We start from the raw sequence: 12,413 nt of genomic DNA on the forward strand, positions 1-12,413 counted from the left end.
AACCCCCGAGTCTCTTTCTTCAAAAGACTGCACTCACTTTTGGATGTGCCACTTCCTCCTGTCAATATGTGCCGGTTTCCGACTCAATGCCCTGAGATTTCTATAATCTTATATTTCACTAATAACAGTTAAAATAATTGGTAAACAAGTAATGCTGAAAATATACACTTTTACTGTATATCTCGGGCTTAAGAGGTTAACCCTGTGAGGCCCAAATTAAAAAGACATTAGCAACTTCAGAGGCCAGAGGGTGGGACATATAAACACATTAGGGCTGTCCCCGACTAAGGATTTGGATGGTCGACTAGGATTGGCCAAAATTTGCCGTTAGTCGACTATTGGTAGACTTAAAAAAAAATCATTCCATTTGGGCTGTGGGGGGTGCTTAATGTCTGAAGGAGTCGACTGAAGGCTTCTTGTCCTCTGCAAAAGCATGCAATTGGTCCACTGATGGATACATCTTGATATTTGTCTAGTCTAGTGTGTTCATTAGATGGGTGAACTCCTCTTTCAGTGCCTCTGTGCCTGTTTTCGTAGGCAGTTAGCCTCTGGTATGCGGTCCATTAGCGTTAGCCACGCTTCTAGGCCTCTTTTCTTTTGGAAAGAATGATTTTTTTGGAAAGAAATATATATATATTTTTAATTATTATATTCGACTAAGAGGTTGGCCAGTCGACTACGGCTCCTTTCGACCGATTAGTCGACTAATCGATTAATAGGGGTCAGCCCTAAAACACATTTACTATCAAATAGCATTGTGAGGCTGAACAACAGGACCAATACATGTGCTTAAAGGGTAACTATCTTATAAATGGCCTTTTTCAGTGTTTACCATTGTTTCTTAGCTATGTGGACTTATATTAATAGGATCTATGTCTCTAATTCTCATATTGGCGCATTCTTTCAATTCTCCTCTCACAATATTCACCCTTACTGAACTGAGTCATCTGAAAATGTGCATATCTGTGATGTCGGAGATTTCTCAGCTGCATAATAATGTGGCAGTTGATGTGGCAGTTGGCACCAGGCCACACAGTAGTTGGAGCCCAGCCTCAAAACGGCTTAAGACCTTGAGGTAGAAAAATGCGGTTTTTGAGTACTTGATTAGAAATACAAAACAATGCATTTTTTTTTTTTAAACCTAGGTGTTCCATAGACTCACAGGAATTGTGTAAAAGTGCGCAAATAGTGAAAGAAATAGTAAAATAGTTCCCCTTTAAAAAAATTTAAATAAACATTATTATTTTAAGTGGCTAAAAGTGATTTTGTAATTTTGCAACAGTGGGTCTCACAGGGTACTTTTAACCCTGTGAGGCCCAAATAAAAAAGACATTAGCAACTTCAGAGGCCAGAGGGTGAGACCTACAGTATAAACACATGAAGGGTGCCGTGACTGAAAAAAAAGGTTGAGAAACGCTGGTATATGGTGTGGCTCTTTGTGGTACCACAGTCATTTTTGTGGCTCTTAGTCTCTGACTGGTTGGCCACCCCTGCCATATACCATGTTAGAGCACAATGCATTTATTTTCTACCTTTCAAACATAAAGACATACAGACCTTGATACCAGCATTCCAGAGCTCAGTGGTGAGTTTGAGCCTCTCTTCCAGCAGGTTCTTCTGTGCTGAAGCCACCATGACCTCGACCTCCGTGGTACGAACCTTCTCTGTTGACAACTGGACCACATGAACCATCGTTAGACTCATACTCTCTCACGCAGGGACATGTGCACACCAATTCTCCATCATAGAGATGCTGGATCACAGATGTTTGAACCCAAGGCATCAACGTCCTTTCTGTCCTGAGAGCTACTTTTTGGAAGCAATGGTAATTTAGATCACCATTTGTATACATGAGGAATATTACTTTCCAACACTATTGAAAAGGGGAAGCCTCCTCTGGATATCTGGTATTTGTATTAAAAAAAAAATTGCTTTATTACAGAGTAAAATTAGCTCACAGACAACTCTGTACATATGATCAGGCCAGAGATATAGTCAGAGACAGGGAGGAGCAGAGATGTGGAACTCTCTATACTTCTGTCACCAGCTCTGACAGGGAGGAACCAAGATGTGGAACTCTCTATACTTCTGTCACCAACTCTGACAGGGAGGAACCAAGATGTGGAACTCTCTAGCTGCTTCTGTCACCAGCTCTGACAGGGAGGAACAGAGATGTGGAACTCTCTAGCTGCTTCTGTCACCAGCTCTGACAGGGAGGAACAGAGATGTGGAACTCTAGCTACTTCTGTCACCAGCTCTGACAGGGAGGAACAGAGATGTGGAACTCTAGCTACTTCTGTCACCAGCTCTGACAGGGAGGAACAGAGATGTGGAACTCTCTATACTTCTGTCACCAGCTCTGACAGGGAGGAACCAAGATGTGGAACTCTAGCTACTTCTGTCACCAGCTCTGACAGGGAGGAACCAAGATGTGGAACTCTCTAGCTGCTTCTGTCACCAACTCTGACAGGGAGGAACCAAGATGTGGAACTCTCTATACTTCTGTCACCAGCTCTGACAGGGAGGAACCAAGATGTGGAACTCTCTATACTTCTGTCACCAACTCTGACAGGGAGGAACCAAGATGTGGAACTCTCTATACTTCTGTCACCAACTCTGACAGGGAGGAACCAAGATGTGGAACTCTCTAGCTGCTTCTGTCACCAACTCTGACAGGGAGGAACAGAGATGTGGAACTCTCTATACTTCTGTCACCAACTCTGACAGGGAGGAACCAAGATGTGGAACTCTCTATACTTCTGTCACCAACTCTGACAGGGAGGAACCAAGATGTGGAACTCTCTAGCTGCTTCTGTCACCAACTCTGACAGGGAGGAACCAAGATGTGGAACTCTCTAGCTGCTTCTGTCACCAACTCTGACAGGGAGGAACAGAGATGTGGAACTCTAGCTGCTTCTGTCACCAGCTCTGACAGGGAGGAACAGAGATGTGGAACTCTCTAGCTGCTTCTGTCACCAACTCTGACAGGGAGGAACAGAGATGTGGAACTCTCTAGCTACTTCTGTCACCAACTCTGACAGGGAGGAACAGAGATGTGGAACTCTCTAGCTGCTTCTGTCACCAGCTCTGACAGGGAGGAACAGAGATGTGGAACTCTCTAGCTGCTTCTGTCACCAACTCTGACAGGGAGGAACAGAGATGTGGAACTCTCTAGCTGCTTCTGTCACCAGCTCTGACAGGGAGGAACAGAGATGTGGAACTCTCTAGCTGCTTCTGTCACCAGCTCTGACAGGGAGGAACCAAGATGTGGAACTCTAGCTACTTCTGTCACCAGCTCTGACAGGGAGGAACCAAGATGTGGAACTCTAGCTACTTCTGTCACCAGCTCTGACAGGGAGGAACCAAGATGTGGAACTCTCTATACTTCTGTCACCAGCTCTGACAGGGAGGAACCAAGATGTGGAACTCTCTAGCTGCTTCTGTCACCAGCTCTGACAGGGAGGAACAGAGATGTGGAACTCTAGCTACTTCTGTCACCAGCTCTGGGAAAATAAGCAGACAAGGGACTCTACGAGATGAATGGAGTGAGTCGTAAAATAGTTTATACCAGTACAACTAGAGGAGGCTTATTTGATGTTTTTTTAAAAAGGGATTTCTGTTATATTTTGGGTGCATACTGATGACGTATTTCACCCTTTTTTGGCGATTTACAAACAACGAGGGTAAGCTAGGCTAACAATTTGGCTAGTTTTGACATAATTGAGAAAATATTTTATTTACAATATTGAAATTGACATTCCTGATATTTAAGCAGTTGATTGCTATGGTCAGTTTCACTAATGACGTGAATAACATGCATTGAGTTTTTGGACATCGCCTCCCATTAATTTCCCCCACCTGTCTTCCCTCTGATATTCAGCCTCTTTGATAATAGTCCTAAACTACTACACGTGCTCTAGCTTCCTGCTGGACTACACTGAGGTGAGAAGGGCTGGATCTAAACTACTACACATGCTCTAGCTTCCTGCTGGACTACACTGAGGTGAGAAGGGCTGGATCTCAGTCCTAAACTACTACACATGCTCTAGCTTCCTGCTGGACTACACTGAGGTGAGAAGGGCTGGATCTCAGACCATGTCAGTCAAAGGTTGTCACCAAACACACCAGAAGGTGAGCAGGTTAACATTACTCCATTACCTGGTGAGAGAGTGAGACAAGCTGATTGAGAGACTATCGAGGGATCAGGAAATTCATATTACTCGCCCATTGTAGTTCTTCCAAATTAGGGTATAGATTAGATTCAGCAACAGTACTTCGATCTATAAGACCTAACATGCTCAACAAAAAGCTCGTTTTCTTCTTTTTCTTTTTTTATTCTTGCCATGCAAGTTAAACAGCAGACTCCACATTGCGCTTCTCAGACATTGAGAGTAGTAGCAGTTAAGATGTTGCTAACAACAACACTAGCTAACAGAAGAGGTGTGTACTGTGAGAGTTGTGACAGTGAATGAGACCCAGGTGAGGAGACAGGGATGCATTCTAGAATAGTAGGGGTGTAACGGTACATGTATTCATACCAAACCGCTTCAGTACGGGACCTTCGGTTCAGTACGCGACTACGCGCTGTGTACCGAACAAATGCAACATTACAATGTAATCAAAAAAGTCAACCAACGAACTAGATTCTTGTACCGGATCTCCTCTCTGGTAAGCAAGAATACCCTGAAGACTCTGGCAGGAGCACTCATTCAAAGGTACTACGACTATGCTTGCACCTCATGGTACCAAAGCACCTAAGTTCAAAGGCACTAAAAACAAGATTACAAACATCACAAAACAAACTGATCAGACTACTGCTTGACCTTACTCCTAAAACCCACCTCACCCCTGCCCACTTTGACAACCTAGGATGGCTTAGAGTAGACGACAGAGTAGGGCTGGACGGTATGGTCTAAAATGTATATCACGGTATAATTTGAAGCGTAGACGGTAACGGTATATATCACGGTATATTAACGATAGGTTATAACTATAACCAAGTTCTGTGAGTAATGGTGACGCTCGGCGTCACTCTCTGCACTGTACCTCGCTCGTGCACGCGCACTGAATAAAAAAAATCCACAATGTACCTTTACATCCCAACATACGTCTGGCCACACCCCTATCAGCTCACCTACATAAGCAGGGGTGGGGCCACATACTCGCCTCCTTCCCAAGCTTTCACCACAAGGTGAGATCAAGGGCCGCAGTGGCGTCGGACGCCGAGCGTCACCATTACTCACAGAACTTGGTTATAGTTATAACCTATCGTTCTGTTTCGTAATGGCTCTCGCTCGGCGTCACTCTCTGCACAAGGGAGGCCGAGCGAGAGCCATCGGCCGACAAATGTACCCCGCTGAGGCCCCCCACAACCATCAGATCAGGGAGGACCGAGCCCCCCCGACCCCCCCTAATGGAGGGCACCCCCCCTATTGGAGGATCACGGGAGGGCGACGGATCCGACCGTGCGAAGAGGCACTCAAGCAACTCAACGCACAGGGTGAGCCTGACCCCACGACTACACACACGCACAACCCGCATGCCACCCGGGAACGAACGGAGGGAACAACCTCGTTATTGCCCCCAGAATCACGGGGTCAAGAGCAACCCAACCCCGTGGCAAGGCTGTAGCAGCGGAGCGCGAAGTAAGACCCAGACCCACTGAAGGGACTGGATCCCCTGGAAAACGGGGGCCCGGAGAGGTCAATGACGCCAGGCATCAAGACCCCACCAGGCGGTCACTTAGTGACACCGCCCCCCACATCGCCAGCGTATTCGGATAAGGCCCCTCCAAGAGCGGGCCCTTTCCCCCCAATAGCACACCGCCTGCACACTGACCCTGCAGAACAGGCAGTCAGCATGGCCGTAAGCACACAAAAAAGGTTAACCAACGGAAGCAGGCAGCGCACCGGGGAAAACCAGGCAACAGGCTGTAACCTGAGCCTGGAGCACTGCGGACGAGACAGGCGCCAAAGGAGTCAGCTGAGAACAGCCCCCCCGGCGGAAGGGGCGTATGCTGGCGTTGTTGCATGACCAAGCCTCCATTTTAAAAAAAAACACCCAGAGGGGTTGAGGCAGAGAAGGCTGACATGATTGGCAGACGTCATGAACGTGCAGGGGCACCCTCAACCGGGTAACCCGGGAGTTGACACTGCTCCAACACACCAGGGAATCAACCACCTTGTCGTTACCCAATGCGGTGGTTGTTCCTATAACCCCTCAAGAAAAAACTCCAAAACACACCTGCGGATACACACTGGCTATACCGCAGTACAAGTGTTTCAGTTTTCAAAAAAGGGTTATTCCAGGCCTACGGGTCGACGAACATTACTTCGGACCGGGCCCGGCGGCACGGGAAGCACAGGGTTACCAGAGGAGGTCCAAGACCACCCCAACAGGCCCCTCTTCGCCACGCGTGAGAGAGGAGCGAAAAGAATGGAGAACCAGCCCTAAGCACACCGCACTTGGTATTCCCAGGAGGTCTCCCTACCAAGTACTAACCAGGACCGAACCTGCGTAGGGGCCGAGATCTGACGTGATCGGGCGTGTACAGGTTGGCATGGCCGTAAGCCATTACGGTAGTGCAGAGTACAATATGTACCCAACAAGGGTCTCCATAGCGCCTAACCCTGTGACACCCGGACCGACCTGGCATTTTTCCCCCCGAAAAAAGCACAAGTCCCTCAGGGTACCAGAAGAGCAGATCTGCATCCCTGGCGGACAACGGGTTAACTGACCTGGACCAGCGTGACCAGGCCAGTCCTGTGTCCTAACCACGCCGACCTGCCCACTCCAGGAGAGGGGGTAGGTATGCGTGTCGATCTAAAACATGAAAAGAGGGCGCCACCCAGACGTCCTCAATTAGACCGTGCTCAGTGGCCCACCCCAAGGGCGTGAGACCCCTCTACCTATGTTCAGATCTATTCCGTTAACATCCCCCAGATATGAGCGAGAATTCATCGAGACAACCTAAGAGACAAAACTCCATCCCAGTTGCCCTATAAAAACGCTGTTTTAACAAGCAACCAAGGTGCACTTAGCCCCTGTGTGACCCTGAACAGAAACACACCGAGCCAGCACTATGTATGCGTCGAGACCCAAACACATCAATGGATAGTCTATCAAGACACCAAACATTGTTCCTCCAAGTCGCCTGGGAGAACAACACGGAGTCGTCGTGCTTCATGTACCTTCCTCTTTTTATTCAAAAAAGAAAGAACACAGACTGACATGAATCCCTCGTGACGCAGGCTGAGGGTAAAAATTGTTTACATTTTTACATCCCACCACCCTCCCATAGGGAGGAGACGGAAATCCCCAGAGAGACTTCCCACGCGAGCTGTATAGATTGAAAAGAATATATTGCAACATTGAGCTATGTAATATTTGGATTAGGGCTCTCCGAGGAGGAGGCACTGAACCAATACACTCAATAATCGAATTGAATCGAATACACACACAATAGAGCAGAACTCCTTTTCGAAGTTCTACTCATCTTGACAATCTGAGGAGGAGGCTCTGAACTCTGAGGAGGCTCCCTCACAGGGAAGGAGAGTCCTAACTCACAGACGGCCCGAGTAGGAGCTTCGTGAGGAGCAGCCCTGACCACTCCCTGAAACAGATCCATCATATGGACCTGAACAGCACACGGAAGTCTTACCAACAGAGACGCGCACAGTGACGTACTCTATGGAGGGGGAATTCCTGCGGTGCACACGCCCAATATTCCAGGGCGTGGGACCAGGAAACTCCCCCCCCCCCCCCCCCCCCCCCTCTTACCCTGTAACGTGCCGAACAGCAACGTGACAGGAACCTTGAAGGACAGGAGGTTTTAACCCCTGACCAATCAGAAAATGGGAGGAAAGGATTACCAGTACACCCCTTTACGACCCCACACCCATGATACGATGTAATGACAAAAAAAGAGTATGACACAGTCATAGTCAGCTACATGAAGCGTCTAACAGCTTCACACAGCGCATGTGCTAACCTGCTATCTGATTTTTACTAAGGAAAAAACACAGAATAGAGAGGGCCCCCTTAAGAGCCCCGGTACCAGACTTACACATGTGCTTCTGTGGCCAACCCAACCCAGTTGTAGATCACAAGATACACACAACCCTTTACCACCACAAAAAATGGCAATACACTCTACAGAGGAACGCCGTTTTTCCATAATGAGAGAATACACAATTCTCGATTAGTATCGGCCACAGGCCTTGCTAAGCACTAGGGATGGGTACCTTTCACATTTGAACCGATACCGGTACCGGTACCTGTGAATCGATACCGGTACCCAACGGTACCTTTTTTCGGTACTTTAGTCTCAAGAAATTTAATGTACCTACCTCAGTCGTAAAAAAAAAAATCCAAACTTCAAATAACTACAATTTCGACAGTTTTCGGCTTGTCATTGCTCCGACTGCTTTGTTGTTGAATCAAGTCAAATCCTAGGTAAGCATATATTGTGCGTGTGAACGTTGACATGAAAAGAAAAAAGTAAAAAAAAAAAAAAAAGAAAAAGAATAAAAAATATTTTTTTTTATTTTTTTTTTCGGTTTCTCACTTGATTCGATACTCGGTAGTACCGACGTGTTTCGGTTTGGTACCTCAAAAGTACCGAATTCGGTACCCATCCCTACTAAGCACACACGAAAAGTGACCAAACAATCTTTTCTTTTAGGAAAATACAGTTCCTCAAGCAGTTTTAGCACAACCCCAGCAATCAAGCTAAGGGTTACATCGTATCCCACCACACAGTGACACAATATATTGTAACAACATGTCTGAGAGGAGGGTGAGGAAGTCCCCAGGGAACAGGGGGGAAAACACCCCTCCTATCTTACCCTTAATACGGCCAGTTGAACAGGTAAACCTGTTAATATGTGAACACACTGTTCATTGTCATTACAGGCTGAGAAAAGAATTCATTCTTCACTCATATGTCACTAAGCATAGCTTTATAGGTTAGTTTAACCCCCTTAGTTGTGAGTACACGGTACATGAACACACATGATGTTTCTCAACACAACAAACCAGATCATTTTCACATCTGTAACAAACAACACGATTTGCATGGAGAAGCTAATACCAGTGACAAGACAATTCACACATAACTCGCGTCGTATCCTAAATGTAGTGCAGCAACACTCGTTTTGGAAAACATCGTTATTTACAAAACATTTAGAAGGGAAAGAAAGAAGAAGTGTTCAAGGTCTGGTCAGGACCTTTCCTACCGTGAGCGCAAATCAAGCGAACTGCAGTCTCTAACAAGGCACCGATAGTAAACACAGCATCTGTGTTGACGACACGGGCAGCGTCGCTGCTCCATCCCGCCGCTACGGTTCTCCTTGTTGACGCAGTCCTCGCCGGCCGGCTCCGGGTAGGTTCGACTAACATCCTCTGTCAAAGATGACGTCGTAGTCAGAGTGTTTCAAGGCATGTTATAGTCATAGCAATGTTCCACAGTGTAGCATCAAGCTAACAGCCGCTCTCGGCCGATAGGAGCAAGCTAACGTTTCCTAGCCTAGTGACACAACGGGCTAGCGCCGCAGCTAACAGCTGACTGGCTAACAGGTAGGCCACAACTAGCACGCAAGCTAAGCAGCTATCACCTGAACTTGTACACAACGATATAACAAGCGACACTCAGACAGGCCGCCGTTCTGAAACCCTCCTCACCTTTTAAGAGAGAAGAGAAACGAGATGTCAACACAGTTTACAACAGTGATTTTACCATACATCCGGCGGAGCCAGCACAAGTCCCATCTGGGCTGTAGCCAACTTGAACATGGATCTTCCGATAACAAACATCCATGCCCACATTTCCTCGTTTAGGGTATACTCTCATTTGCATATGAAAGATGGGGCCTATACGGTGACAGAGAAGTATCCACTCGTCCAGAGAATCCTGGGATCACCAGTTACTGGTCGTGGCCCACTAGTTGACTATAATGGGCTTCAAACCAAGATCCTCCGCCGTCGCCTAAAAAGGCTGAACAAAGGACCCTAATCTGGGGCCGGTTTTCGTAAACATTGTCAGCTAGCCCCCATAGCACTAACAGACAAGTGGTGCTCGCAAGCAAACATTACTCACCAAACCTGGAACCCACCGCTTCTCACAACAGCGGTGCGTCCTACAGTCCAGCTGTGTTGCTGGAGGGTCTTACCCCATCCAGCCGTAGCAAGGAGGATTGTAGTTGGGAGGCATGTCAGCGGCGGGAACTCCTAATACGAAAAAACCGGTGGAGGTGTAGAATGATCATCATCTTCCAGACACTCCAGTAGCGAAGACAATATCGGTGGTGGTGAAAGCGAAGAAGGAGGCGAGTATGTGGCCCCACCCCTGCTTATGTAGGTGAGCTGATAGGGGTGTGGCCAGACGGATGTTGGGATGTAAAGGAACATTGTGGAATTTTTTTTTTATTCTGTCTGTTTTTATTCAGTGCGCGTGCACGAGCGAGGTACAGTGCAGAGAGTGACGCCGAGCGAGAGCCATTACGAAACAGAACTTATCTTAAAATGTCTATATACATGCTTCTGAAGGGGTAAAACACTGGCAGCTATTACTGTACTATTGTATTACTATGACATATTTCACATAGTACAGAGGTATTTTAAGAACATTTATTGTGCAAAACTGCAATAGAAAAATGCAAAACCTTTTCTCAAGTGTCTGCAGGCAGGTAACGCATATCTTGGATCGTGTTTTGACCATGTCTTTAAAGCCCTTTCGATCGACAGTTTGAAACGGAACCATATCCTTACACAAGTAAACAGTGACAGCGTTTGCTATGTCGGTACACCGCTGGCTTTTTTGTCATTGTTGAAACACAAATAATAAAAATAAAAAAGTATTCTGTTACAGCTGCTGAGCTATATACTATAGCTAATGTCCATCAATATATTCCTTTGGAATGAAATAGGTTCATGAATCGAATCAGGATTGTTAGCAGAGAGAGAGAGAGAGAGAGAGAGAGAGAGAGAGAGAGAGAGAGAGAGAGAGAGAGAGAGAGAGAGAGAGAGAGAGAGGGAGAGAGAGAGAGAGAGAGAGAGAGAGAGAGAGAGAGAGAGAGAGAGAGAGAGAGAGAGAGAGAGAGAGAGAGAGAGAGAGAGAGAGAGAGAGAGAGAGAGAGAGAGAGGAGAGAGAGAGAGAGAGAGAGGAGGGGGAGGGCTGCTAGGGGTGGAGCCGGCGTTGGCTTGCTGAGGCTACATCAACAGGCTGCTAGGACTCCTAGCAGCCTGTTGATGTAGCCTCAGCAAGCTAACGTTAGCTCTACTCCTAGCAGCCTGTTGATGTAGCCTCAGCAAGCTAACGTTAGCTCTACTCCTAGCAGCCTGTTGATGTAGCCTCAGCAAGCTAACGTTAGCTCTACTCCTAGCAGCCTGTTGATGTAGCCTCAGCAAGCTAACGTTAGCTCTACTCCTAGCAGCCTGTTGATGTAGCCTCAGCAAGCTAACGTTAGCTCTACTCCTAGCAGCCTGTTGATGTAGCCTCAGCAAGCTAACGTTAGCTCTACTCCTAGCAGCCTGTTGATGTAGCCTCAGCAAGCTAACGTTAGCTCTACTCCTAGCAGCCTGTTGATGTAGCCTCAGCAAGCTAACGTTAGCTCTACTCCTAGCCTAGTTTACATTACACATAGAAACTGCGTGACTCACGAGAGAAGTTGTCAAACAGCTGCTGTGTGCAACGCAGGGCTGAAGTGCTAGTTTGCTTCTAGAATTGAATGTCCGCTCTGTTCCGTGTCTATTATGAAATGACAATTGCGCGTTGACACGCCCACTACGCAAAGCCTCTGTGCTACTAAATAAAAAAAATTAGCGGGAAGTCAGAGTCAAATAGTCAAAATGGAGCCCTGTCTCGGCGGGCTGGCGTTGGCTCCGCTCCTGGCAGCCCCCTCCCTCCACACTGTGTTGCTCTACCGGTCACAAGGCAGGGCTCTACGCTAACCTTTTTCCCAAGGAGCACATGTGCTCCTAAATGAAAAAATTTAGGAGCACCCAAAAATATTTAGGAGCACAGTGAAAATATTTCAAGTAAGAGTTTTTTTTTTTTTTTTTTTTATAAATGTATATTTGTACTGTGCATGCATGCGTGTATTAGCTCTTGCTACAACCCTGCATGTTTACATTTTGTATTTTGTACTTTATGTTCATTAACATGTGCTGTCCCTATCAAATAAACTATCAAATCAAACTACTGCTACAAAAGGTTCAGTCACTTAACTTTAGCCCCTTTTATGCATACAATGCCTATGTTTTGGCTGTGTTGCTCTTCTAGAAAAATTATCCTTTCAGGGTTGCCCATTGAAATACTGTACACCTCCAGTACAGAAACATTGTTTATGAGTTTGCGTGTCAGGTAGACCATTGATTGACAGTCGAGTCTGCCAATTACATCACACCGCTTGCAC

General features: G+C 46.7%; 1 protein-coding gene across 1 annotated transcript in view; it reads right to left on the reverse strand.

Moving 5' to 3' along the window:
• The window catches only part of LOC311238617 (histidine--tRNA ligase-like), an 88,686-nt gene that overhangs the window by 23,734 nt on the left and 52,539 nt on the right, over positions 1-12,413 (reverse strand). The window contains exon 11 of the mRNA XM_084326744.1: positions 1,558-1,674. Coding sequence (XP_084182870.1) covers positions 1,558-1,674 — 117 coding nt within the window. The remainder of the gene's footprint in view (positions 1-1,557; positions 1,675-12,413) is intronic.

The sequence above is a fragment of the Notolepis coatsorum genome (genome assembly GCF_963971535.1).
Source record: "Notolepis coatsorum genome assembly, chromosome: 12".
Taxonomy (NCBI): domain Eukaryota; kingdom Metazoa; phylum Chordata; class Actinopteri; order Aulopiformes; family Paralepididae; genus Notolepis; species Notolepis coatsorum.